The sequence below is a fragment of the Pararge aegeria genome, chromosome 17 (genome assembly GCF_905163445.1).
Source record: "Pararge aegeria chromosome 17, ilParAegt1.1, whole genome shotgun sequence".
Taxonomy (NCBI): domain Eukaryota; kingdom Metazoa; phylum Arthropoda; class Insecta; order Lepidoptera; family Nymphalidae; genus Pararge; species Pararge aegeria.
The window spans coordinates 11,869,381-11,896,587 of record NC_053196.1 but is presented as its reverse complement, the minus strand read 5'-3'; the positions used below and the strand labels follow the sequence as shown (position 1 = coordinate 11,896,587).

At 35.3% G+C, this 27,207-nt stretch overlaps 3 protein-coding genes across 3 annotated transcripts in view; 1 reads left to right on the top strand and 2 right to left on the bottom strand.

Annotated features, from left to right (window-relative positions):
- LOC120630879 (probable ATP-dependent RNA helicase DDX46) overlaps nucleotides 1–18,315 on the bottom strand; it is a 28,611-nt gene extending 10,296 nt beyond the window's left edge. Inside the window, exons 1-15 of the mRNA XM_039900197.1 lie at nucleotides 18,119–18,315; nucleotides 17,841–18,032; nucleotides 16,507–16,651; nucleotides 15,869–16,058; nucleotides 15,326–15,426; nucleotides 14,315–14,444; nucleotides 10,349–10,518; nucleotides 8,803–9,017; nucleotides 7,617–7,851; nucleotides 6,510–6,671; nucleotides 5,585–5,704; nucleotides 4,733–4,940; nucleotides 3,550–3,712; nucleotides 2,219–2,430; nucleotides 1,094–1,257 (exon numbers count right to left, since the gene is read on the bottom strand). Coding sequence (XP_039756131.1) covers nucleotides 1,094–1,257; nucleotides 2,219–2,430; nucleotides 3,550–3,712; nucleotides 4,733–4,940; nucleotides 5,585–5,704; nucleotides 6,510–6,671; nucleotides 7,617–7,851; nucleotides 8,803–9,017; nucleotides 10,349–10,518; nucleotides 14,315–14,444; nucleotides 15,326–15,426; nucleotides 15,869–16,058; nucleotides 16,507–16,651; nucleotides 17,841–18,032; nucleotides 18,119–18,132 — 2,421 coding nt within the window. The 5' untranslated portion in view covers nucleotides 18,133–18,315. The remainder of the gene's footprint in view (nucleotides 1–1,093; nucleotides 1,258–2,218; nucleotides 2,431–3,549; nucleotides 3,713–4,732; nucleotides 4,941–5,584; nucleotides 5,705–6,509; nucleotides 6,672–7,616; nucleotides 7,852–8,802; nucleotides 9,018–10,348; nucleotides 10,519–14,314; nucleotides 14,445–15,325; nucleotides 15,427–15,868; nucleotides 16,059–16,506; nucleotides 16,652–17,840; nucleotides 18,033–18,118) is intronic.
- A 2,363-nt stretch (nucleotides 18,316–20,678) lies between these two features.
- LOC120630997 (U6 snRNA-associated Sm-like protein LSm3) lies at nucleotides 20,679–22,669 on the top strand. The gene is made up of 3 exons (XM_039900382.1): nucleotides 20,679–20,851; nucleotides 20,931–21,038; nucleotides 22,452–22,669. Exons 1-3 carry the CDS (start codon nucleotides 20,831–20,833, stop codon nucleotides 22,629–22,631), a joined length of 309 nt encoding a protein of 102 aa, XP_039756316.1. The 5' UTR covers nucleotides 20,679–20,830; the 3' UTR covers nucleotides 22,632–22,669.
- Nucleotides 22,654–25,625, bottom strand: LOC120630996 (U3 small nucleolar RNA-associated protein 14 homolog A). The gene is made up of 3 exons (XM_039900381.1): nucleotides 24,832–25,625; nucleotides 24,281–24,473; nucleotides 22,654–24,176 (listed from the first exon to the last, which is right to left on the bottom strand). The coding sequence occupies exons 1-3, from the start codon at nucleotides 25,482–25,484 to the stop codon at nucleotides 22,677–22,679; spliced, it is 2,346 nt and encodes a 781-aa protein (XP_039756315.1). The 5' UTR covers nucleotides 25,485–25,625; the 3' UTR covers nucleotides 22,654–22,676.
- Nucleotides 25,626–27,207: the final 1,582 nt, after the last annotated feature.

The window sequence follows — 27,207 nt, the reverse complement described above, 5'->3', positions numbered from 1 at the left end:
TATTTATTTACAATACGAGTAGACAATATAACATGAAAAAAATCTCCAGTACAAGTTTTAATAAACTTAATTTTTACAAGGTCTTTGTAAGAATTATAAAAATCCTACCCTTCAATTTTTATAACTCGTACTGGAGATTTTGTTTCATTTTATATGATCTGCATACCCTGTGCATAACCCTATACCCTCTATGCACGCCACTGGCTTACATAATATCATAAAAATAAGTTAAACACACAAAACCTGTTAAGTAAATGCCGTCAACACTGTCTACTTAAGCTTTTGCCGCCTTCTTGGTCCGCATTTATTAAGACCTTTTAGAACTCCCGTGGGAACTATTTGTTTTCCCGGGATAAACACTAGTTTATTGATACTCTCCTTTCAATTAACTCTTTGCCAAAAATTAAGATGATTTGCTATATTAGGGCGCGAAGGAACGACAACAAGACAAACACAATTTCGCATTTATAATATGAGTTAAGGATTAGACAGTCTTTGCATCAGCTGGGATACCAATCCATTACCGCCTAGTTAGTGTAACCGAGAAAACACAGATCAAATAGAAGAAAGTTAAGTAAAATAATATTAAAGATAAATATGCTGTCAAATTTAAATTTAACATATTATTATAAGAATTTGCAGATTTAATTTGTTTTACGTCGTTTACTATAAAGTCGGCGGTAATGGCTTGATATCTGATGTGTTGGCATGTTTTAAGATTTTGAATCAAAATCCTCCCACCACAAATAAAAATTACAAAACGAATCCCTGTAGTAAGTATTTGCATAAAAAACAAGTTGAGATGTTCAGGGCATTAATTAATCCCATACAGCCAAATCTTTCGTTTTAATAAAACTTATATTATGTCATTGCTTATGGTGGCAGATAAGCTATAGACGATGCTTATGTACATTGTATAGATCAAGATTAAGCATCAAGCTTTGCTTTATGAAATTCGCATTTCGATACATCGATATCGAATCAACGAATACCACAAATCGCATATCGAAAAACCCCCATTTCGTTACTGCTGACAAATTCATAATTAGAACAAACGAAGGATTAAGGTAATGATAAACAGAAGTGGGATTACCTTTATTTCTTTAACGATTTTCTTAGCAGCGAGCATAGTTTCGATCTGTTGGTCGAGATCGCCTTCCACGTCTTCGTCGTCTGAATCTTGAAGGCCCAAAGCCGCCTTTTGATACTTCTTCCTCTCTGTGGCCGCTTGTGCTTCAGACTCATCGAACTTGAAACCTTATTAATAGAGACATAATTTTTGCTAAAGACTATGTATTTAAGTTTTGCTTTTTAGAATTGATAAACTAAAGGATTATTAACCACATAATACCATTATGCTTGATTGATATTTACTCCATCATATGAATTACCGGCGCATGACTGGTCTCCTCTCATAATGAAAAGGTTTAACGCCGCATTCTATCACGCTAGCCAAGACTGAATCGGTAGACGATACTTACCCGAGTTTAAGAAGCCTATTCTCTATCCAAAATTTTAAAAAGCCGTGACAAATGCTAGTTTACGTTATGATTACAAACCAATTAAATTAATCATTTAGAAGAAAACCCCGTAAAAATCATCATCATCATCATCATCATATAAACTCATTCTCAACCCACTACAGAGCACGGGTCTCCCACAATCATCATCAATAGCCTATAGTAAAAGTCCACTGCTGGACTAAAGGCCTCTCCCAACAGAATCAGGGATTTGCCCATAATCACCACGCTGGGCAGAAGAGTCTGTAATCGCAGTAGATGGTACTAGTAGAACGCTGAGAGCTGCAATTCAAATTAAATTAAAAATTCATTTATTTCAAGTAGGCCTGGTTTATAAGCACTTTTGAAACGTCAAGTCAGTCTGATGTAGTGACTCTACCACCGATTCGTGAACGCAGTTTCCACCGAGAAGAGCAAGCAAGGAACTCAGAAGATTGCTCTTTTCCAACATCATTTTATAGTTTAAGAATCTTTAGAATTTTTCTGTCTTGTGAGAGATGAGAGCTTAGTGGCCTGCTTCCAAGCAGATGTTGTTAAGAAATTCAAAAATCGCTGCCCGCTCTCCGTTATATTCACATAGTCGGCTCGTACGATACCCGTAGAAACAGGAGGGGCGGTGACACTGATATTCTGATCTACTGTCACCACACAGCAAGTAAAAACAACACTGATATTTATTATTGACCACTACAACTCACCTTTTCCGCTAAAACCACCCCCAGAATGTACTTTCTTCCCATCTTTCTCTTGCGCTTCCTTGTAAGTCTCCCACAGTTGTCTCAACTCCGGCGGCGCGTTGGTGCCCGCTAGTTCGAAGGCACGCAAAACGTCGCCGGCGTATCGACCTTGCTCCGGAGTGAGGAAGGTCCACGCGTAACCCTTGTTACCGGCGCGGCCGGTTCGACCGCATCTGTGTCGAAAGATGGACAATCCATACAACTTGGAATTTCGTCTTCCAATATAACTAATAGTCGTCATCATCATATCAACCCATTACCGGCCCACTTCAGGGCACGGGTCTCCTCCCACAATGAGATGGGGTTAAGGCAGTAGTCGACCATGGATTGGTGGACTCCACACACCTTTGGGAACATTATGGAGAACTCTCAGGTATACAGGTCATTCTTCACGATATTTTTCTTCACCGTTGAAGCGAGTGATATTTCAATTATTTAAAACGCACATAACTTAGAAAAGTTAGAGGTGCATGCTGGGAGTCGAACTCGGCCAGCCGAAAGTGAAGTCGAACTCCTACCTACTGCGCTAACACCGCTCAGTGGCGTGCATAGAGGGTATGCACAGGGTATGCAGATGATATAAAATGAAGAAAATCTCCAGTACGAGTTATAAATACTATGCTTTTTATAACTCTTACAATGTCTATCCTTAATTTTTTTTTTATAAGTTACTGTAGAATTTCTGCATACCCTCTATGCACGCCACTGTCACCGCTTCTTACTATATTACTCATATTATATAGAGGAAATTTGTTTTTGTACGTGTTGTTCTGTTCATCGAATATGAACAAAGGAACTCTTCGCAGGGCATGCAAGGAACACGTCCAAAAAAGTGCCACCTGAGGCCAAGCTGTTAATCCTCATGTGTCTGTAATTACAGAAGCAACCACACCCATGTTTGTCGGTTTTTTTATTCGTTATCGATAATCTTTATAACTGCTTAAAATCTGAACCAATTTCATTACATCATTCGAAAGCTATTTTATGCGAAAGTAACAAAGGTTCAATTTCAGTAATAATAAGTTATCAGTCTAAAATAATGGTAACTGTACACCAAGGCAGAAGAAAAATCTTCACGATTTGTGTTATCCGCGTGCGTTGTTCAAATGGACAGTCATACAGAAATACTTTGTTCTACAAAAATACTGGTCTTTATTAAAATTCAAAATCTTTTTTTGGGATCGATACTCTTAGGGGATTCCCCGATCATTTTTCTACTATCATGTTATCTGTGACCGATCTTTTCAGTAATTGCCATTTTCTTATCAGTCACTTCGTTTCTTTCAACTTACCTGTGCACATAATCTTCGTAGTGATTTGGGCAATCGTAGTTGACGACCAGCACCAATTGTTTTACGTCAAGCCCGCGGGCCGCGACGCTAGTGGCGACCAGCAACTTCACCTTGCCCGATTTGAAGTCCACGATCGTAGAGTCCCTGTCGAATTGATCAATACCTGTAACAGGCCACTATTAATATATACGTCGCTTTTAACACAGGTTTGAGTGAGTGCACTGCCCCTTGACATTTAAATAAACGTTAATAACATTGGACAATATTATAACGTAATATTTTACGGATGATAAAATCTTCAATACATTTCTACAGAATTGGCGCAGTCGGTAGGATCAAGGATTAACCACGAGTCTGTATCAACAAATACTTTAAATACTTGTACTTTATATTATAATATATTAATAAGAATAATTTGCACTAATCAAGTGAAAAAGGCCTACATTAACCCTGAAGTTTCTGGAAGACTATAAAAAATATCATAATAAAGGTTTTTAAGATATATTTTAAATCGTTCATAAATCCATTAGATGGTCTTAGAAGAAAACAGTTTAATAAGAAATAAGTAAAAAGGTTCTAAACGCGCCTGATCCAACAAGAAACCTACATTATATCGAAAGCACTATCATCACGGAGACAGCACACCAAAATTATTTTATTAAACTTTTTTAAATGTTGCAAATATGACCCCTCTGAACCGATTTATCGGGAACAGAAGCTGAAATAAAAATGTATATGTTTTAGTATGGTTTTGTTTATACACCACTAGACGATTATAAATTATCCATGTAAGAAAATACATAGATCATTGCACGCAAAAGGGGCGTTAAGCAAGTTAGTGAATGCGGTGAACTGCCGATTTGTACGTAATTTTTTTTTTTTAATATTAACTCTATTTTTGTCAAAAATTTCAAAGCAAAAAAGTTATATTCTTGACGACAGCGATACTAAAGAGAATTTTATTCAACCTGACATACTAGCGTAGCGATCAAAACCTATCCTACTATTTCAAAAAACTAGAAAAATTTGTACTTTTTAAATCCTTGCCTACGTTTTGATCTTGTATTGACAATTAATTATTGATTAAGCAATTGCGAAGCCACAACAGACAGTCTTGATATATGAAACTTTATATTTTCAAATAAACATATAAAATTATTTATCAAATAACTATATGACTTACCCCCATGCAAACTCATACAAGGATACGAAGCTTTCATTAAGTCCTTGAGAAGACTGTCAGCATTTTCTTGCTTGTCTACGAACACAATGATACTGCCCATCTGACTGTACAGTCCCAATATTTCTAGAAGTTTAAAGAATTTCGCGTCGTCTTCTAAAATTGCCACGTGCTGTTCTACTTCCTTGCACACTATGCTGCGGCCACCCACCTACGGAAAATAAAACATTGTTGCAAAGAACTTTATTACCATGGACTTAAAGTATATAATGCGCATGACAACTTAGGATGTAGGAAAGTACCTACCAACCTAAACCCTACGAAACAACAAAGAAATTTCGAGAATATTCGCTTTATTCCCGATTTCTATATACAGAATGTTCTAGACCTTAAATAGACCACCTTTTAAGGGCCTAGAAGTTAATTATTAGGCCTAGATAAACGGCGTACGTCACTTTTAGGCAGTCTGCTCTGAGAGGAAACTACTTCCGTGTGAAACCAGGGATCCGGTATGAAAAATAGTGACCTTGACAATTCTGGACAACAATCAACCTGCGATTGGAATGTGATCCTGGGTACTAAAGAGCAGATAAAACATATAACATGCCATCAGGTGTTCTTATTTAACTTGTAACAATATTCTCAAAAATTCAAGGTTTAAGTAGAGAAATTAAGATCCACCTTCAAGACAATCAAGAAGGGCAATGCAAGATGAAGAATTAAAAGTAGGATATGGGCGAGAAAAGGAAGACGTAGATTTTAATATTACAAGAGTTTAGTAGAAACGACCAAGGCCGCGAGGAGAGCTTGTTCAAAATAAAACTAGCCCGAAATTTCTTCTTTTCTGTGTTATACCTGAACTTCGATAGGTTTCTGCAGAATTCGTCTAGCGAGAGCTTCCATCTGCCGCGGGAACGTAGCACTGAACATCACAGTTTGCCTGTCGGGCCGGACATTGTCGATAATCTTCATTACCTAAGCAAATAATGACAATTAAGTAAAACATCATCTTTGCCATCAACGAAAGGTTTCGGGATGCAAATAATATCGAGTGAAAATGCTCTTAGCAGATGATCGTGTAACTTTTATCTAGACTATTATTGTTATATAAAAAGTGAGGCTACTTTTTATTTATCCGCTTTTTTGTTGCCTGTGTTCAGCAATCCCGAACCCGAATAAAACGCTAGTGAAAAATAGCAACTCGTCCGTTCTAATAAGGTCTTATTTACTTTGACATTTTAATAGTTCTATGTTCGATAACGAATCAATCAATAAATTAATCAAAAGCATTTTATTGCACAAGAAAAGAGGAATAAATAAAAAAGAACGAAGGTAAAAGTAATTTAAATATGTCTAACAAAGGCGGCCTTATCACTTAATCAGGGATCTATCCAAAATTAATAATTTTTTGTGCTCATACTTTTGAACTTTGTACGTAAAAATTGAAATTCAATAATAATTATTCAAATAATAATAAGTTAATAAATAGTTATGGAACTGGTATATAATATGGGTAATAAAACACGAATGTGTACGATAATAGTATCATATGGGTATATACACATTATATGAATCCTCTATAAAAGATTCTTAAACAGTTAGTTTACTGCTAGCATTAAAACATCCTTGTAACCTAATACAAATAAACTAAGTATTAATACAAGAATTCTTTATTTTAGTAGTCATTAAAATGTTGTAGTGTGTAGTGCAACGATTAAAATTCACGTGTTAATAATATCGAAGAAAAATGACTGCGAATAACAATACAAACGTACGTTACCTGCGGTTCAAAGCCCATATCGAACATTCGATCCGCTTCGTCCAACACGATATAGGTGACTCTGCGCAAATTGGTAACGCGGCCCGAGTTAGCGGCCAGCATGTCAATCATTCGCCCCGGAGTGCAAACTATCATCTCAGCACCGCGCTTCAGTTCCGCAATCTAGAACGAAATAAGCTCGTTAATACAAGATAGAATGAAAATCTGAAGGTTTTAAATTCTTATGGCGGAAACACACTTGCGCTTAATTGTATTGGAGGTGTTCCGGCCAGCACGCAAGCTGCTGGCATACACGTAGGGGTTTTTCCTAAGAAAGTAGGGCTATCGAATTTAACTTGAAAAGAGCCCAGAAGACTCATTTCAAACTAGTGTTACATTTCACTTTTCAATCAAACTCGAATTTAACTTGAGCCAAAACCTACAAAACCTTTGTATAATGTCATTATTAAAGGTTTTTTTTCGTATTATAAAGCGTTGTAACCATCATCTTCTAGGCCTGGGCAGTTTCCGCACTTGGTTGGTCTGAAACCGTTCGTTGTAGTGTCGTTTTAACCATAATACGTATCTAAAGTGTCATATCAAGTACTTCAAACATTAATAACGCATAAAAAATTATAGTCATAATGCGGTTGGACATTGAATATTTAACTTTTGGATATCGTTATACACAACATTACTTCATTTGGCGGAACAACGTTATTTGTCAAACCTAACGAAAAGAAGAACCTCCAAGAAACTCAGCAGTTGAAAATAAAAAACTTTTAGTTTTTGTCTTTCAAAACTTGCAATTTGGAAATTTTTGGTCGGAAAATATTAATTTCTTGAGATATAAACTATGGAATTGGTATACAGGGAGTTTCGGGGGCGATAAATCGATCTAGCTAGGATTCATTTATATTGGAATCTCAGAATCATTTATATTGGACATACGACTATTTTTTTAAGTCGACTCATTCGCGGACGAAGTCGCGCGGGTCCTCTAGTTTTATTTATCCTAATAAATGCTTCAAAGTTCTCTGCCTCATGTAGGCAGAGAACAATTAAGATTTTTTTGAATCAACGTCTTAAAACATACAAACTGGGATTCCTTATTCACAGAAAACCAACCTGTTCCGATATCCCAGTGCCGCCGTACACACAAACCACTCGCAATCCCAGAGACTTCGCAAACTTCCTTATATCCTTTCCGATCTGCATACACAATTCTCTGGTAGGCGTCATTATAAGGGATATTGGTCCATCAGTGTCCTCCAGCGGATTTTGGTCCAGGACATGCCGGAACATTGGCAGTATGAAGGCTAGAGTTTTGCCAGAACCGGTTTTGGCAATGCCAATGAGGTCTCTGCAAAAACATAAATACTTGTTACTTACACTAGTGGAACTACCACGCAACTTCGTAAAACGGGACTAAGACTCCGCTGTCGGTCCGCCTGTCTGTCAGTACGCCTGTCACCAGGCTGTATCACATGAACCGTGATAGTTAAATATTTAAAATTTTCAAAACAGAATAAAATAAATATTACGTGGCCGGAGCCCCTATATAACAGACATGATTTTCGTTTTATAAGTATTCTACTTTTTTCCCATACAATTTTTCATACCATGGTCTGTTAAATATTATTACTTAGTTGTTTTTATTTTCCTTCTTGACCGAGTCGTAAGGGTTGTAGCGTGATCCTAAATATGTTCTTAAAAGTTTTCCTCAAGTATTATTACAAAAAGATTCCACAAATCCTGGTAATTCCAAAGCGTGCGTTCAAACGGAAAAAGGATAAAAACTATTCAGCCTAGTATTATAAATAAAGATTAGAGATTAATTCCCGAGACTTATTAAAACTTAATATGTATAAACGAAGAAAGATTCAAAAGATAAGAGACATTAATTATAAAATGATAAAGAAATAAATAATCCGAAGTTAATATTTGTGTTACTTCTTATAAGCTTTTAAAACAAGTACGTAATTTAAAAATAATCAGAAACACGACCGGCTGACTCTACCAGTTTTGGCGTTTGAAAAGGGCGACATCAAAATTGATACTTTTTTTTTTTAAATTAAAAGACAGTTTAACTTTGTATTGATTTAAGGATTCTAGGATATTTCTGAAATCAAATCTTTTTAGGAATTTAGAAACTATGTAGATTGCACATAAAGGAATCACACACATACATTGTTAACCCTAAAAACATTACACATTTACATTTTACATTTTTTGGGCAGCCATGTTAATACAGACAAACTAAACCTATAAAATAAAGGCTCGCTAAAAATAAATAGAACTATTTTATATTTACCTTCCTGACATAATAGCGGGAATGGCTTGAGCCTGAATAGGCGTGGGTTTCTCGAAGCCAAGCTTCTTCAATATCTCGAGCTCCTTTTTACTGATCCCACAGTGTGCCCAGGATTTGATTGGCTTAGGGCAACCTTTGCCTTTGACACGAATGCCTTCTAATTCGGTTCTATAAGCTTCCACTTCTTCTAGTGACATCCGAGCTAGTTCGCTTACCTGATGGAGTAACAAAGACAGAATTTATTTATTTACTAGCGGACACCAGCGCCATCTGTCGGGCTGATTTGTGAATCTAAACCATCCAGGGTGCCACCCAAACGCATACCAAAAAATTCATTCAAATCGGTCCAGCCGTTTAGGAGGAGTTCAGTGACACACACGCACACAAGAAATATATATAAATACTAGCTGACCCCAGCGCCATCTGTCGAGCTGATTTGTGAATCTAAACCATCCAGGGTGCCACCCAAACGCATACCAAAAAATTCATTCAAATCGGTCCAACCGTTTAGGAGGAGTTCAGTGACATATACACGCACACAAGAAATATATATATAAGATATATAAAGATTTGTGAATAATAACATTTTCTTAACCACTAATTAATAAACTATGATCACTGTAAAAGTATAAAACTACGTTACAGTATAATAATTCTCATTAAACATTAAATCAATGTAAAATAGTTTGCAGTACTTTGAAAACTATTTGGTAAGCAATAAATCGGTGTATTATTTAAACGTTAACACAGCATTTAAATAAGAGAATATCAAAATACAAAGTATCAGTAATTTGAAGCCAATGTACACTAGTCTACGACACATGCCGAGGCTTAGAAATGGCCGACGCCTGTTTTCAGCATGATCCAGAGTAAGCTTTTAAAGTAGGTAAACTCTTTGAGCTTTAAACTAATATCAGTCGCTTCCGTGACTTAACTACTTTGGTTTCACAGGACAGAAATATTATATTTATCATATTACATTCTAAAGGATACATCTAAAAAAAAAATCGTCAAGGTTGGTTTAATAAAGGCTATTTAATTTATAAAAACATTTTTGGCATAAAAAGTAGTATATAAATAAATAAATAAATATGATGTGTGTACTACGACGCGGATTATAAATCAGGCTAAAACTTCAGCTCGATCGGTGCAGAGCTTTTTGAGTTTTTGAAGCGTACACAAACCAACATAACATTTTTATATATATGAATAATATACGAATATTATATATGAATCATTTTACAATGATATATGAATAATTTTTATGAATAATTTACATAAATACTTATAATATATAGATAAACACCCAGACACTGAAAAACATTCATGTTCATCACACAAATATGGTCCAGTTGTGGGAATCGAACCCACGGCCTTGGACTCAGAAAGCAGGGTCACTGCCCACTGCGCCAATCGGCCGTCTGATATGTCCATCTACAAGATGCAGTTTTTAAATGTGCTAAATCCAAAACAGATTATTGCATTACAAACAAAGGCAACAAGCCAAAAAACACACTCCCGCAGTTAAAATGTTCTTTGAACTCACCTCTGTGTAAAATGCTTTCCTAAAAGGCATGTAAGTTAAACTGGAATGGTCCACTTTGGCGAGTTCTTTCCTCTGTTTGGAAGCGAGGTTTGCTGCCGCGTCTTTAATATCTTCGGTTTCTTCTTCAGAAGAATATTCTAGACCGTCCTGATTCTGTTCTATTAATTCCCCTGTAAATAATATTTAAAAATAATTATTTGTTTATAAGAAGCAAAAATAAACACGTTGTGCAGTTAACAAGCCCACATAAAATTGCTAATTCATTCAAGGGCAATTGTATATTATTTTATAACAAATTATATCTTTGAGATGTCTCTCAATAAGTTTAAAGTTTACATAAAAAGTAAGCTAACTGAAAAATCCTATAATAATGTTACGGATTACTTAAACAATATAAAAGCTTTGGTATGAATTGCTCTAACTTCAAAGTTTAATAATAATTTACTGTGCGATGGTGATAACAAGGCTAAGTTTGTTTGTGGGCTCTTCTTAGAACAGGGCGCGTCTGAAACCCTCGAAGCTTTAAGTTGGCGACCGAAGTTATCACCATCCCCTTACAGATTATGTAAACTTGTATGTATGAACGCTTCATAAACGCCTGTGGAAGACCTAGGTGAAAAATCGAACGCATTCTAAAATCTATCGTTAAGTATATGGTACAAAAATAAATGAAGACTACACGATCAATTTTTCCGTCCTAGCGGATAAAATGAAAGTTTGCGCGCGCGGATTTCGAACAAGCAAAGAAAATTGTTTCTGGTTAGCTAGATTAATAATCAACTAATTTTTATTAGTAACAAATACTTAAATTAGTTTATATAATAAGTTTCGTTTATAGTCCGCCATTTTATTTTGGAATATTGGTAAAAAGTGTTTGTTTGAATATTTTCTCTAGTGTGTTTAGCCTAGTGGCTCGACTCCAGCTTCACTTTCGGGGAGCCGAGTTTGAATCGAAGTACGGACGTCTAACTTTTCTAAATAACTGATCTAAGTTTTAAGCAATTCAAATATCACTTGCTTCAACGGTGAAGAAAAAAATCGTGAGAAAACCTGCATGCCTTAGAGTTCTCCATAATGTTCCCAAAGGTATGTGGAGTCCACCAATCCGTGGTCTACTACTGCCTTGACCCCTTCTCATTGTGGTAGGAGGCCCGTGCCCTGTAGTGGGCAATAGGTTGATATGATGATAATGACTAATCTTATTCCAATTTTTAATTTTTCTAATCCAACCACCTATCAGTGTTTTGTGTTCTTTATAGAGAGAAAATGAAAGATGTTGCGTTTGTCGCTGTAGACACCTTGTCTTCCTCATTATAGACAAATATGGGGGTCTCAGCACCATATTCATATCAATAGGTTGTAACGTAATAAATGTCTATTTAATTACGTTACATAAATTTTATAATAATATTGTTGGAATTTGCGCGCGGGCAATCTTCCGAAATGTCGCGAAACTGGATCCCGGCGCGAGGGGAGCGGTGCGCGGGGACCAACCGCGCTCGCGTCTTTCGAACTTCGCACGGCTCGTCAGGCGCCCAGGTCTCTGCTAGAGGCTGGACGCCGCGCGGCCGCTGTGCGGCCGCCGCCGCGTTATTTTTCTTACGACTCTCACTTGATTACTGTTTTTTTTTGCCTTAGTCCTTAGGGATGCTATCTAACCCCGTGTATCGGGTGAGTGTTGAACGATTCCTTAAAGTTTAGACGTTAGAATATCTTTTAATTAGGTAAATTACACGCATGCGGGTCGGCCATTGCGCTCGTTGCCTTTGTTCTTTGTTCTCGCACATTGACCCATGCAATCGATCATATTTGGCTTAATCCTTGCATATTTTTTGTTAAAATTTCATCTAAATGTTTTAATTCCTATTTTTTTTATAATTAAGTTTCCTATTTCGATAAATTCCCAGATTCTCATACTATAGTAGTTCTCTGTATTTTGCTAATAACCTCGCGTACCTTTTGCTATTTGCTATCTTTTAATTAATATTAATAGTCTTAATGTCTTTTGTTTTATTTTAATGCTTCTCACGCTCTCATAATGTAAACTCCGTCTGATTGTGAACAACGCATCCGCCATCTTGCGCAGTGCTTGCCGCTTAGCTGAGCCACGTTTTCGCAATCAGACGAGTTGAAGCGGAATTATTTTTCACACGCTGGACGAAAATTCCAGGGTTCGAGTTTCGAGTCTCAAGTTCGAGATCAAGTCTCAAGTTCGAGATCTGACGTCACCTCCGACGCGGATCTCCGGGTGCAGCTGAAGACCACCTCGTCTTCGCCTGCCTCGCTTCAAGTCTCAAGTCTCAAGTTTCAAGTTTCAAGTTCCGGGTTCGACTCCCTGTTGTTGTCGACGTCACCTCCGACGCCGATCTCCGGGTGCAGCTGAAGACCACCTCGTCTTCGCCTGCCTCGCCTCAAGTCTCAAGTCTCAAGACTCCCTGTTGTTGTCGACGTCACCTCCGACGCCGATCTCCGGGTGCAGCTGAAGACCACCTCGTCTTCGCCTGTTCCTTCTGGGCCACGCAATCAACGGCTACAAGGGCAGTACTCGCCCACTGCAGAATTTGGAAGCGAACTAATTGACGGGCCCTTTCACCCACGACCCTGACCTTGTTACCCTAAATAAATTTGTGATTACGTGTTCCATCTTTTACTAGACCTAACTAGAACCGTAACAAGGTTGTTAACTTTGTATAACAGCATTAATAAAGTGCTTGATATAGACATAATAGGGGATAGTCTTCCTACATTTGAAAAAAACTAAAGGACCACTCTCTATCGCAATACTGTGGTACTACTGTTTAAACTTAGTTTTTTTTTCCTTTGCTCTTTTTTGTATTAGTTTAGCTAGTTTTGTTCTATAGTATATATTGTCAACATTTTTAGAATAGAATAGAATAGAATATAATTTGTTTGTTTACCAGAACTACACAAACAGACTTACATACGGAGTAACTTAAAAATTTTGTACTTAATTATTAATAGCTTAAGTCTATGATGTGTCGTGCCAATAAAAAGGTTCTGACTCAGCTTAATGTTTCGGATACTAATGTACCCACAAGGCTGGTATTCTGTCAGTACCAATTTTTTTAATATTATTTTATATATAATTTAAGTATTTGTTTTTTTTTATTTATTCTAAATGTATGTTTTTGTTCGCGGCTCTAGATTCGTCAAGTTTATGTCACAGCCTGATGGATCTTACAGCTTATACTCTTATGTCTCTCTCAATCGTATTTTCTCCTTCTAACTGACAATCTAGTTTTTTATTCGCAAGTTGTGGCAGTCTTTAAGTCTTTAAGTTTTGTTTCGTTTTATAAGAGTTATTGTTACCTGTTGATTGTCCATTAAATAAATAAATAAATTATTACATCTATACGTCTACTGACTTCACATATCCGGTTCCCACTGTGTACCTATGCAGAATGGACAAAGTCAAGAACATTACTTTGCAAGTAGCTATACAACGTTATTTGAACTGAATACAGAAGTGGATATTCAAATCGGAACAAGATAGTGTGGTAATTATATAACATAAAGAAAAAAGAAAAAAATTATCTATGGTACACCACGTTTGTTACGGTTATTTATTAACACCAGCACGGCTAGCATGGGCAGGAGACAATTATATCCCCGGGGAAAGGATATAAATTTATCTTCTGCCACAGCTTCATCAACTCTCTAAGCACTGGCACACAAATGGAAATAATATATGTGTATTAATAAACGGGGGTAAACTTCTTCTATTCCATGTTCCAGTGATTTAGCAGGTGGGCACATTAATTATATCCCTTGTGGGGGAATATAATTTTTATCTCTCGCCCGTGCTAGCCCTGCAGGGGAACGGTCTGGTTTCCTGGGATAAAAAGTTACTCTCCGTTCTTTCAACTATATGCCAAAAAACATGGGCAAACCAACTCAAATTTCGCATTAAAGTTTCGCAGTAACGTTAAAGAAAAAGGAAGTTACCTTTATTCTTTTGTTCAGTGACTTTCTTCTTAGCGGTTCCAGTGAGAATAACAACACCGGTACCACCGCCAGTAGACGGCACACTGATGATGCCTCTTGCCTGATCCAATTCATTAACCTTTCTGACTTCCTGTAAAAAGATCGTATTATGTAATGCGCATGAAGCGGTTATAGCCCAGTGGGTAGAACTTCGACTTCACTTTCGGGGGGCCCGAGTTAGAATCCCAGCATGCACCTCTAACTTTTCTAAGTTGTGTGCGTTTTTTAAGCAATTAAAATATCACTTGCTTCAACGGTGAAGGAAAACATCGTAAGGAAACCTGCATGCCTGAGAGTTCTACATAATGTTCTCACAGGTGTGTTGAGTCCACCAATCTGCACTGGGCCAGCGTGGCCTATATTGGGCCGGTATTAGGTTGATATGATGATGATGTCATATATGTTACGATAATTAATTTAAAAACTCAGCGGAAAAACCAACCTTGCTTCATACAAAGCAGAGCGCAAAGTTTACTTGGTTCTAGTCTACATGCTCATGACTGAAACTAGTTGGGAATACTTCCGATAAAAACCAACTTGAACACTCTGTTCTTGGGGTGGTGGTCAAGTTACAAAATAAAACAAATTTTACAGTAGAACGTTAGTAATTTCTCGATTTAATAATTAAATTAACATAATATGATAAATTAGTAATAAATAATTAAATAAAAATAAATAGATAATAAATGAATATACTACAATGAAAGTTATTTAAGTCATATTTTTTTATGAATATAATACACATAAATACTTATAATATAAAGATAACCACCACACAAACATTTTTAGTTGTGGGAATCGAACCCACGACCTTGGACTCAGAAAACAGGGTCGTTCCCCACTGCGCCATTCGGCCGTCGAAACAATTAAAGTAGCATATTTAAATCTGAAAATATATGTAGAAAGAAAACTTCTGTAAAATTTGTTTTTGGCGCTCACCACTGCACCAGGGAGTTATATTAAAAATCTTACTTGTTGCACTTCTTGCATGTAAGCATCTAATGTGTCTATTTCATCTTCTACCTCTATTTTCTCTTCAGCCTTTTCCTTTTCCTTACCTTCACCATCTTCACCTAAAAATAGACATAGACACACAGTTAAACACTTAAGATCCATAAATTGTCTATGTTCATTCTTTAAATTGTCTACGTTCACATTTATCAGAGAAACCAATATTATTCACCATCTATATTGTCTACATAAACCATAACAAGAATATAAAAAAAACTATTATATAACTAAACTATTTAAGAACAATTCACAAAAAGAATTTATGTAGCTTAGCTTATATTGTTTGCACATAATTAAATAAAGTATTTTACCCACATCCTGCATTTAAAGCGCTGCACCAATACATTTTTTTTAATCAAAAGAATAATATGGTCACCAAATTTGTATATCCATGAATTAGAACATATTGGACCATGCAGAATCGCACAATAATAATAATAAGAATAAGAATTGCATAATAATGGATAACAGCAGAAAAAATAACAAAATAATATGTTTTCTTACCTTCATCACCAGAGTCATCCTCTAAAGACCACTTTTTGGCAGTAGGCAATTGGATATTAGTTACAATACTTCCCTTTTGCACCTCTTTCTTAGCTGACTCTATCTCTTTACGTTTGCGTTCTGCTCTCCAACGCTCAATGCGATCTCGCCTTTTTTGCATTTCTGCTTCCAACCTGCTTTGCTCTTCTTCCTATAATCAAAAATACCGATAATAAACCATAAACCATAAACCATAATAAACCAGTTCAGAAGTTTCATTAAAAAACAAATTTCTAATCTAGCTCTTTTGTTACCTTTATTGGGACTTTTCACTTGTTTTGTTACATTTACTTAAGCCAGATTTCACACACTGATAATACAAGATCTCTGTTACAATATTCCATGTACGAATGCATGTGTTAATGTAAAATTACAAAATTGTTTTGTCTTCCCATTAGTAGAAATGCAACAAAACTCCTACAACTATTCTGGATCAAACTACGCAACTGTTATAGTGACTAGGGCACTGCCTATAAAACATAAGAAGAACAGAAGAAGAAGGTCTCTAGCTCTTTCTTAAGTTTAAAGTAAGATGCAAGTCTACTATCAACATTTAGACAGGAAAAAAATAAATAGAAAACTCTTTCATAAAATATTACCTTGTCAGCTGTCCCTGGGTTATAATCTTCTGACTTAACAGTTTTTTCCTTTGATTTGGATCTGTCTTTATCCCTATCCCTGTCTCTATCTGGAGTCTTCTTCCGAGACTTGCTTGATCCATTCCTCTTGTCATCTCTTTTATCACTACCAATATAATAGAATTCAAATGATTTATTTAGGAAACAATGAGTAGGCACAATGGGGCTATAGTAATATACATAAGGCTTGTGAGTTTTGCCTCAAAATATTATTTATGCAATCCTGTTTTTCATTAAAACAGAAAATGTGCGATAGTGAGATTTTGTTCATTACCTCCTTAACTATTTAGAATAAAACAATACATTTACTTAATAGCTTTCATTTCTTTGCAATCTCAAGTAAAACTAAATTGAAGATTAAACATAAATAATTGTATTCTAATCACACATGCTCTAAATATAGACCTTATAACATTGACAAAAGGCTTAAAGTCAAAGTCAAATATTACTTTATTCAAATACGCACATATATGGCCCTGATCTAAAAAGAAGCTCACAACAAATTTAGCTGGTTTTGTTTTTGTTACACATAACTATGTAAGAAGCAACCTGGTGAGAGCAATAATTTACACCCAACTTTTTGTACAGTAGTTCATAATACTATAATAGGACTTTTCTATTATTTCTAGCTTATGTTTAATACAAACTTTGAGCTTTTTAAGACACATCTCTAAGATATAATTAGGAAGTTTATTGTAAAATTGTGTACTTTTAATGAATTAATTATTTCCTTTAAATTAATTACAAATTTTTTGTAGTCTAGTATATTGCACTGCAAGTTTACTTTTGCTTCTAATGTTCAAATTAATGCAAAATATTAGGCATGTGTTCTATTTAAAATTCTCACACCTATGTTTTATTTATGATTTCCCGATTAAATTAAGTTTGTACCTTACTGTAAGAGTTTTTATGTGACTAGAATTAGTACACTTTTGTAAGTGAAATATATTTTAGACCCTATTAATTTCAAAATCATGTTTAATTTGATCAAATTTTTCAGAATATTATGTTATAGGTTTTAAATAAGAAAATAAACATTTTTATATTGATTTATTATTTAATTATTTTGAATATAGGTGTCCAGTTCAGCCTTGCAAGTGTAATGTAAAATATTTTTTACAACGCATATGCATTGATTGTTACACTCTTAACTTCCTCATCGAATACCACAAAATTGCAGTACGTTCCGATCAGATCATCACAGACTGACATATTTAGGCATATACATAATCTAAGTATGCAGTGAGTGGATAAAGTTAATACAGTTGTGACTTGAAACCATTACTTGAACTCACCTTTTGCGATCTCTATCGCGATCTCTACTACGGTCGCGTTTCGAATCTCTCTCCCTGCTGCGACTACGCTTCCTCTTCGATACTTTTGAACTGCGGTCTCTACTTCTAGAACGGGAACGCCTGCGTTTTCGGTCCGGGGTCGCTGACCGACTTTTAGAGCGCCTGCGGTCACGATCCCTATCTCTGTCTCTCCTACAACGAAATTAATGATTACTCTAACATAATACAACCCGATTTAAGTTATTATACAAATATAAACAAATTAAGGCATTACGTACCCACTCCTAACCATATTTACACTATTGCATTCAATGTACAAATTACAGCTGATATACACAAATTTAAAAATGCCGTTAAATAGTAGTTTAATAAGGTTAATTAAAGAGAACAACCATAGGCATTTTTGTGAATAAAGTTACAAAATAGTCAGGAAAAACATGAAGCACAAAATTTCAGTGATACACATGTCAGACTAATGTCAATTGTCAACATCAAACATGTTACTTTTTTTCCGTAGGGCAAAAGAGGCAACTGGTAAGGACCATACAGCCATTCAAACATGTTACGTCTAATTTGCCATTTTGTCTACGGGTATGTAACGGGGTTTTCAATAAAAGCCAAGCTAAAATCAGTAGTGTAAAAAAGGGTGCAACCGTCTCAAACTTTTCTTAAATCTAGCAACCCACATAGTCATCTATACCTGTACCTTTATCCTGTTAATTATGAATGTTATGATCCAATTACAGGACCACTAAAGGATGAAATGTTTTTAAATAAAATTGATGATACACAATAGATACATTACCATTCTGTTCTATCAACGCTCAGCGGTTTAAATATGGACGACATTATTGTTAAAAAATATATTTTATACTACATTTATTATTATGTGTATTTTTATTCTTATGTAATCTATAATGTTTCTATTAAAAAAACGTACCTACAAAAAAGTCCGTGTCCTATATGTCTAACTGTTAAGTCACAATTAAAATTCAAAATTTACTTATTTTAAGTAGGCAAAATATAAGCACTTTTGAAACGTCAAGTCTGTCTGTGTGTAGTGACTCTACCACCGGTTCGGAAGGCAGATTCTACCGAGAAGAAGCCGGCAAGAAACTCAGCAGTTGCTCTTTTCCAACATAAACAATTTACATTTCATTCATTTTTCTATCTTGTGAGAGATGTAATCGGAGCTGGATGCTTCCAAGCAATTCATTTCGCGTATCAGCAACGACTTTGATCAAAGTATGATAATCATCGATTACATCAGCGAAAAAAAAAAAATATTTTTTTTGCAATTGTTGCCTTACAGCATTAAATCTTGAGAGTAAGAAATGCTAAAGCATCTGCATAAATGCTGTTTCAAGTTGCTCCAACTGAATTCGAATACCTTTAGCTTCTTGCCGTGTATTTGCTTTTTTTTTATATCTTCTTCAAGAATAATCAAAGTTTGAATTATTTCAACAAAATGTTGATTAAGTGCTTAAACCGCTTCATAACGAGCTGACCATCTGGTTGCAGATAAAGATTTTAACGCAATTATTTTTTCAGCATGAGACTGTAAGACTTCCCAGCGATGCGTCGATGCAGTTAAGAAGTTGTATAAAGTTTGTACTGTATTAAAGAATGAAGCAGCTTCTGGGGCGCATTCTACTGCGTGAACTCCAACAAAATTCATAGAAAGAGCAGCACAAGGAGCATGTTCTGCAAGATGATTAATTTCATGAATTCTTGCTTGTAAGCCCGAATAAATCCCTGATACATTATTCGCGTTATCATATGACTGACCCCGACAATCTGCGAGATCAAGTTCAAAAAACTCAAGAACAGATAATACAGCAACTAGCAAATCTTTTGCTTTATGTCCAGAGTTCTCAATAAACATGAGAAAACGTTCCATCATCAAACAGGGGTTCCATCTTTCTTCACCTACTGATAACAAAAGAAAGTTGGTCCACGTGAGATATGTCAGGTGTGGAATCTACTATAATTGCGTAATATTTCGCTGATTTGACTTATTGAACAAAGATAGCTGATACCTTTTGTGCTTAAAGCTGGATAAATTCTTCATAAGTATAGAAAATTTTTCTCACTTTCCAAATTTTGCCGCCCTAGAAAATTTGCCGCCCTGGGCACTAGCCCCGACTACCCCAAATATAAATCCACCACTGACTGAATCCCACAAACGACTTTTGTACCTTTCGCAGACGATATGCAGATATCACTGATTTATGACAACAAACACACGCTTATTGTTATAAATTACAATTTTTGTTACAATTGTACACGGGTACTAAAGATGGTGACATTCCTATCATGATCCGAATCCAATTTCAAATTCCTTTTCAAATTATTCAAATTGGACCTATCGTTTAGAGTTACGACGGGTATAGAAATAGGCATTGGTCCAGTCAAGAGATTAGTAATTATTATTAACTATTATTATTTATAGATTGCCTATAGTAAAAAAATAAATAAACAAACTGAATAATTGGTATATTTTTTCTCGCCAGAATGCGAGAAACTCATGCGAGGGTGAAGGCCTCCTTCAGAGATGACCACCTCTATCTTTGGCTACTTGCATCCAGTTTTGCCAGCAACTTAAACGATGTCGTTTGACTATCTTGCAAACGACCGAGCTTTATGAACGTATAACATGTGTTTGTATTCTCTACCTTTATCCTTATATATTTTTTAAAATTATTTTTGTAGGGAAAAGGCAAAGAAAGGTACCAAATAGGCATATACATTATACAAATAAAAATTAGTGTCAACCGTCAAAGTCAATTAAATAGATCCTGCATCTTGCCATTCATAGTGTTTAGTGGTCTGTGGTAACTGGTGCGATACGATTTCATTGTTTATGTAAAGCGAAGTGGCTCGGCTCGGCGTTTCAGAAATCTTAGAAATATATAGTTAAATCATAAAAGTGAAAAGTATATATGTTTTGTTTGTTTGTTTCGTGAAATAATACGCAAACTATTCTAGCCATGGCAGACGACGGCGACACTGTAATTTAAATTGTTTAAAAAATAATTATGTGTATTAGCAAAGACAATTCCTAATATGAAAATAAAAATAATTTTTCAGGTAGCTGTTATGACTGTAAAGGAACCTCTGGATTTAATCAGACTTAGTCTGGATGAAAGAATTTATGTCAAAATGCGAAATGAACGTGAGTTGCGCGGGAAATTACATGTAAGAATTCAGAAAAATATAAATAATTTAGGTTATCTTAGAAGTAATATTGCTAATATTTGGTTTATAATTATAATCAAGCCGCCTCTACAGAGCGGTGGGAGTTGGAAGGTGCCCTTACCTTCCAACTCCCACCGCTAACGTGTTAAATATCTTCCTTCGCCTTCCCTCTTAGAATTTTAAAATAGTAAACTTAGTTATTGAAAATGAATACATATAGGAGGTAGGAGTTTGTTATTGTTATTTGATTTGTCCCCTTCAGTCAAAGCAAAGATCATTGACTTGAAAGATAAATCCTCTGTACCACAATTTAGGGGGTGGCAAGAGTGAGAGTCCATTATTCAAAACCTTGAATGTTCTGAGCCTATCTGGTGGCAATACATACATAGAACACAGATGTTTTGAAGATTAGAACCATAACTCAAATGGGTTTAGTAATGCTATGATGTCTCATCACAATTATGTCTTATGTATTTATTTAACTTTATTGCAGAGAACTGATATAAAGTACAGGACAAAGTAAATATAATTATTAGCAAAAGGCAACCTTATCACTAATATCTCTTCCAGGCCAGGGCTGGGAAACCAAAAAAAGTTTCAAACTGGTTTAGGACAGTAGTATGGAAATCATTTTGGTTAAGGTTTCGGTTTCGTTTTTTTTTGCTGCTCAAACAGAGAATCTGGTTCTTATTCAATTTCACTGAATCAATGAAATTAACCAGTTTACAAACTTTAATTCCAGTTCCTTTTGGGATTTGCTGCTCGTGTTAAGACACAGAAGATAGGAATAATACAAATATATACACATTAATAACTACTTGCTAGATAATATACAAAATACATACAAATAAGTAAGAGCAAGAAAGAAAGAAATAAGTACCACCATTGAAGGTGAAGAAACAAAGTAATGTTTCCAAACCTAATCAGGCTTTAATAAAGTCCAAAAGCTGGTAACAGGCCTGTTCTCTCATGCCCAATAGGGTTCTACACACTTAGATGTTCTGTTCAAATGTGATTAAGCTTAGGTAACATACTGTCATTCTTTAATGATAAGTATTTGCTTTTTACTAAGTGTCAGCGTGTAAAATTTTCAAGTTAAGTATTCTAGGATACCACAAAATCCAGGAATGGATAACTCATTAGATATTTAATATTGCATACAGAGACTTCAAATAATAAGTAAATATTTACCCACCACTTCTCTCCCCGTAGGTTTTGTACAAGGTGACTAAGATTATGGGCAATCCCATTGGTAGAGGCCTTTAGTCCAGCAGTTGACTGTTACAGACTATTGATGATATTGATGAAGTAAAGTTTTTAATCACCACTATAAGCCTGAGTTATATCCAACTGCTTAAACCTATAATAATGATATTAATACAGGTTAAGTATTTTAAAGGCAGTTTGTTTCAGGCCTATGATCAACACTTGAATATGGTTTTGGGTGATGCAGAGGAAACTATTACAACAGTTGAAATCGATGAAGAAACATATGAGGAGGTTTATAGGTCAACCAAAAGGAACATTCCTATGTTATTTGTAAGAGGAGATGGAGTAATACTTGTATCTCCACCAGTGCGAGTTGGTTTGTAGGTTTAAGTAATGAAAATAAATGTACGTTAAGTAACTAATTGGATTTTATTTCTTAGCAAATAACTTCAAAATAGAGTTATTATTAAAAGTACGATTTTTTTTAACAAGTAGTTCATCTTCATCCATTGGTTCTATAACGGCTCCTGCTTTAGTAATAACACTCGGCCTGATAAGTTTCTTATGAGCTGTCTCAGGTATAAAAGTATTACCTATAGGTGTCCTAATAGATGCTTCATAGTCCTTAACACTAGTAAAAGGAAAAGGTAAGTTTGACACTTTATGAGCAGCAAGTTTAGGATTTTTGAACTCGTTTATAATGATATCACCTTTATTTTCATCACGTCTTGATGTCTTGGGAGGTAGTTTGCCTATAAACCTGTTTCTTTTGCGCTTGGTTGCCTTTACACCTTTACCACCCCAACTACCCCATCCTGGTAGGGCAAGATCAACACCTTTTGGTATATCTTGATTTATCTCATCTTCTTTCTCTTGTCTAAAGCTGTCAACAACATCATCCTCTTCAAAAACTTCCTCAATATCAACCTTTGGGACAACTTGTTCATCATCATCATCTAAATCGTCAATATAATTTTCTCTTCTTGAAACAGCTGTGTTTAAAAACTTGGGTTTCACTTCAATAAATCTAGTAGGATCAATATCCATGTTCATATTTTGTTGTGAAGGATTTTCTGTTGGTGTAATTATGTTTAATAAAGATGGTTCGATTTCCTTTAAACCTATACCATTATGTGTTTCTATTAATTCCTCATCAATTTGGGGCTTAGGATTTTGTTTCTTTAACTTCAAGTATTCAAGGTTATCATGTTCAGCCTTATCTTCAGTCACCTCTTTATTTTGCTGATTTGATTGTTTACCTATCTTGCTAATTTGCTTTCTTAACTCTTTCAATTTATGCTCCACTTGTCCAACAACTTTGTTTTCATATCTATCAAAAACATTTGAAATATCTTCTGATGCTTTTCCTTCTTCGATTGGTGTGATAATTGATTTTGATGTTACACCTAATTCTTCAACAACCCAACTAGTAGTTGCAATTATTTTTTTAGACTTCTTTTTTGACTTTATTGGCAATTTTTTGGTTTGGTCACTATTTTGAGCTACTAATTTAGGTGTTACTATTTTAACATTATTATTTTTCTTCTTATCAGGCTTTTCTTCCTTTTTAGAATCTTTTGGATTATCAATATTATATAATCTTTTCTCACTTTCTGGAAGAAGTCCCAGTGGCGATTCAATGTTGTGATTATGGGTTTGTTTTAAATTTTCTTGATCAGAATCCGAATCAATCTCAGCTTGCTTGAACATTTTATCATTAAGATACTTCTTGTATCCAAAGTTAAACTCTTCATCCACATTACTCTTGTCAGAACTTTTCATCATCCAGGGGTTTAAGGGGTCCTGTGCTAGAGTTACATCTGGAATATTCTCTGTATCATCTGCTTCATCATCAGTACTCTGGGTATCTTGTGCTTTATGTGTTAAGCTTCTACTTACAGACAATTGTTCTGCTAGTTGTTGCCTTACCTATAAATGTTAAACATGATTAAAATACTTGAAGTGGACAATATCATAGCACTAGGAAGTTGTCAAAAATATTAATACTATTTCAATGGTATTTTGTTGATTACCTCTTTGTCGTATTTAGCTCGAACCAGTTTGCTTTTTGCCCATTTTCCTGTGTTTTTATGTCTTAGTGTGTGTCTTTCTAAAGCCCTAGATTTTTCAAGTTCTTCTAACTTTTTGAGAGCTTCCTCAGGATTCTTAATTTGTAATTCTTCAAACTCCTTTAACTGGTGTTTGAGCCTTTCTTTCTTCAGGATGCTAAAAATAAATTGTATTAGTTGTATTTAGTATTAGTTTCAATTCTGTTAGATACTTAACTCAATCAAAAGCCACAATTTTTAAGATGGCTATTTATTTTAGTGAAATTTGAGTAAAACAACTGGCAAACAATATACTGTTTGAAACTATGATGATTTTAACTATATTATTTAATGTCAATTCCAAGACATCACCCTGCACACTACACACTGCCACATCTATTTGGTTTGCACATTGTATTTATGCAATTTTATATGCTATGATAAGGACTACAGCCTTAACCCTTCTCATTATAGGAGGAGACCTGTAGTGGGCCAGTAATGTGTTGATATGACTATACAAAGAAATAAATACATACCGATGGTATTTTTTACTCTTAATTTTACTTTGCCTCTTTTCTTTAGCAGCCTTATATGACTGTTGAGCTCTTAACTTTGCTGTGCTTTGTCTATGCTCAAGCATTTCTTCATAGCTCATTGGATATAACTGTTCTTCTTCTACTACTTCTTTTGATTCAGGAGGGGGATCTATCTCTTCCAACTCCTTTTCCAAGGGAGATTTTAGCTTAAGTTTCGATAAGAAATCATTTGTGGGCTGTAATTTACTCGGAAAGTGTTTTATAGGAAAGGAAACGTAATCTACAGTCCTATTTCTAGCAACAACTGGGTCCCACCGGCCCACTTTCTTCTTTGTTTCTTCATAACCAGTTGACCTTTTAATACGTGCAGCTTGAGGCTTTTCCAACGGTTTCGATAAGATTTTATCTGCGTCCTGACTTTTCTTCAGCTTCTTACCTATCTTTACATGGTGCGCGGTGTCTTCCAAAACTTTAACAACATTATCAAGTTTCAATTTACTCGACCGTTTAATTAAGTTGAATTCCGTACTTTGAATAGTAGGCTCATTCCTTGTAGGCTCCCTAATATGCTGAGTTTTATCAAGTTTGGTTATTGCGCTAACGAGACGGTCGTGTTCAGATGCAACATAATCAATTTCTTCATTGTCTTCCATTGTTGAGGAATTTATGAATTTAAATTATCGAAAGGTTAATTCTAGCTTTATTTTAATTAATACACTAAGTAATCACATAAAATCAGTAGGTAAGTAATAAATAACCTCAATAGAACCAAAACATCAATGCGTTTATGTCATTTACAAATGACAGGCAGTGCGACAGTTGACAACTGACAGCAGGTGATTATACATTTTTTTTTCAATTGTTCTCTTTAATGGTTCTGGACTCTAGCTATTTTGAGCCTTGGCCAACGACATAACAAATAACGTTCACTGTAGAGGGCAATTTACAAAGTGGAAGTGAAGGAAGGATGTCCCCTGATTATACTATATTTATGTAAGAGTTATTTAAAAACAAAGCAATCTATGTCCTAGTTTTCCAAGAGATGGCAATACCGACGTCAACGGCGGAATTTCTTATTTATACACCTAAAAAGTACCTAAGTACACCTTAAAACCTAATTAAGAAATCTAGACACAAGTTCTAAACGATATCTTGATTTGAGTCTAGCGTCGCGTAGCCGCGGTTGGTACTTGTTTCTGTGGACCTACTGGATACCTAATTATATAGTAGTTTTGTAGACCTCCCAGAGGTATGGATCTATTAAGGAATTAATTATTATTTCTCGATTTTCTGCGGTCTGTTGGGAGGCATCTTCTATAGTTAGTTACTACCCTATCGTCAAAGACGTTCTGCCAAGCGGTAAAGCGTTCCAGCATCGGGCTTAATATAACCTAGTATTAGTGTATTATTAAGAGTATCTCTTAAAAAGGGAGTGACACCCTTCTCCGCGGTGTAAGCAGTCTTGTCTCCATGTTTTCCTCTTTTATTTTACTTTCTCCGTTACACACCTTGTTTTTAAAATATGGAATACGTTCCACTATAAACATACACATATCTATAACGAGCTTGAGTGCGACGCCGAAAAATTATTTATAGTTTACGTAATTATACAAGCGATGCGACTGACGCGTCATAACACAGCATTGCGGCGCACCCATATTAATCTAAAGCCAACAGAAGCCATCACGACGTATTACAAAAAATAAGTGGAAACGTTGCCATACAAAATGTATGACACCGATGCGTAACACGACACGTCAGTCAAATATAAATCCGACTTCACTCGTTTTTCTCGCACGTCCGAAGGTAGGCTGGCAGAAAATGCTTTAGCATTAAGTCCGCCTTTTGTAAACCGTATTTAAGGTTGTGCAATAAAGTGAATAAAAAAATAAGTAATTATTCTCTATGATATAACTGCTATACTCCTAACAGGTAATCCCGCTACCATCTTAGAGTTATTGCAGTCAAGTATCAACTTGTATTTGAATAAAAAAGGTGTACAATATTTTATAGAGCTTTAATAGTTAAATGCACCATAGCTTCGGTTTAAGTACAAGAACATGAGGCTTAATACCTACGCCTCATGTTGATGGATACATAGCGGCACTTTGCTGGATGTGTTTCTCACGTCATTTCCTGTCCAATCATCAGGTGGACCATCTGGGCTTAGTCAGTCATTTATTACTATAAAAAAGATTCTGCGAAACGAACTTATTACTAGGACATCAGAGGATTGGAATAGGTGGAAAAAGGAAAGTGTAGTGTATTTTAGTATACCCTCCGGCAAAATTAATAATAATCTTAGTGAATATAATAGCACTTTCATCGTCAGAAATCAAAACATTTATTAACTGGCAATTTCAAAATCAGGATTTT

What these genes read in the sequence shown, in the direction of transcription:
- LOC120630996 (XM_039900381.1), bottom strand. Translation starts at nt 25,484, where the DNA reads ATGGAAGACAATGAAGAAATTGATTATGTTGCATCTGAACACGACCGT. An exon ending in AAGAGTAAAAAATACCATCG is followed by an intron (nt 24,474 to 24,831) that starts GTATGTATTTAT and finishes ATTTATTTTTAG; the next exon opens with CATCCTGAAGAAAGAAAGGC. An exon ending in GAGCTAAATACGACAAAGAG is followed by an intron (nt 24,177 to 24,280) that starts GTAATCAACAAA and finishes TAACATTTATAG; the next exon opens with GTAAGGCAACAACTAGCAGA.
- LOC120630997 (XM_039900382.1), top strand. Translation starts at nt 20,831, where the DNA reads ATGGCAGACGACGGCGACACT. An exon ending in TGGCAGACGACGGCGACACT is followed by an intron (nt 20,852 to 20,930) that starts GTAATTTAAATT and finishes ATAATTTTTCAG; the next exon opens with GTAGCTGTTATGACTGTAAA. An exon ending in AGTTGCGCGGGAAATTACAT is followed by an intron (nt 21,039 to 22,451) that starts GTAAGAATTCAG and finishes AGTTTGTTTCAG; the next exon opens with GCCTATGATCAACACTTGAA.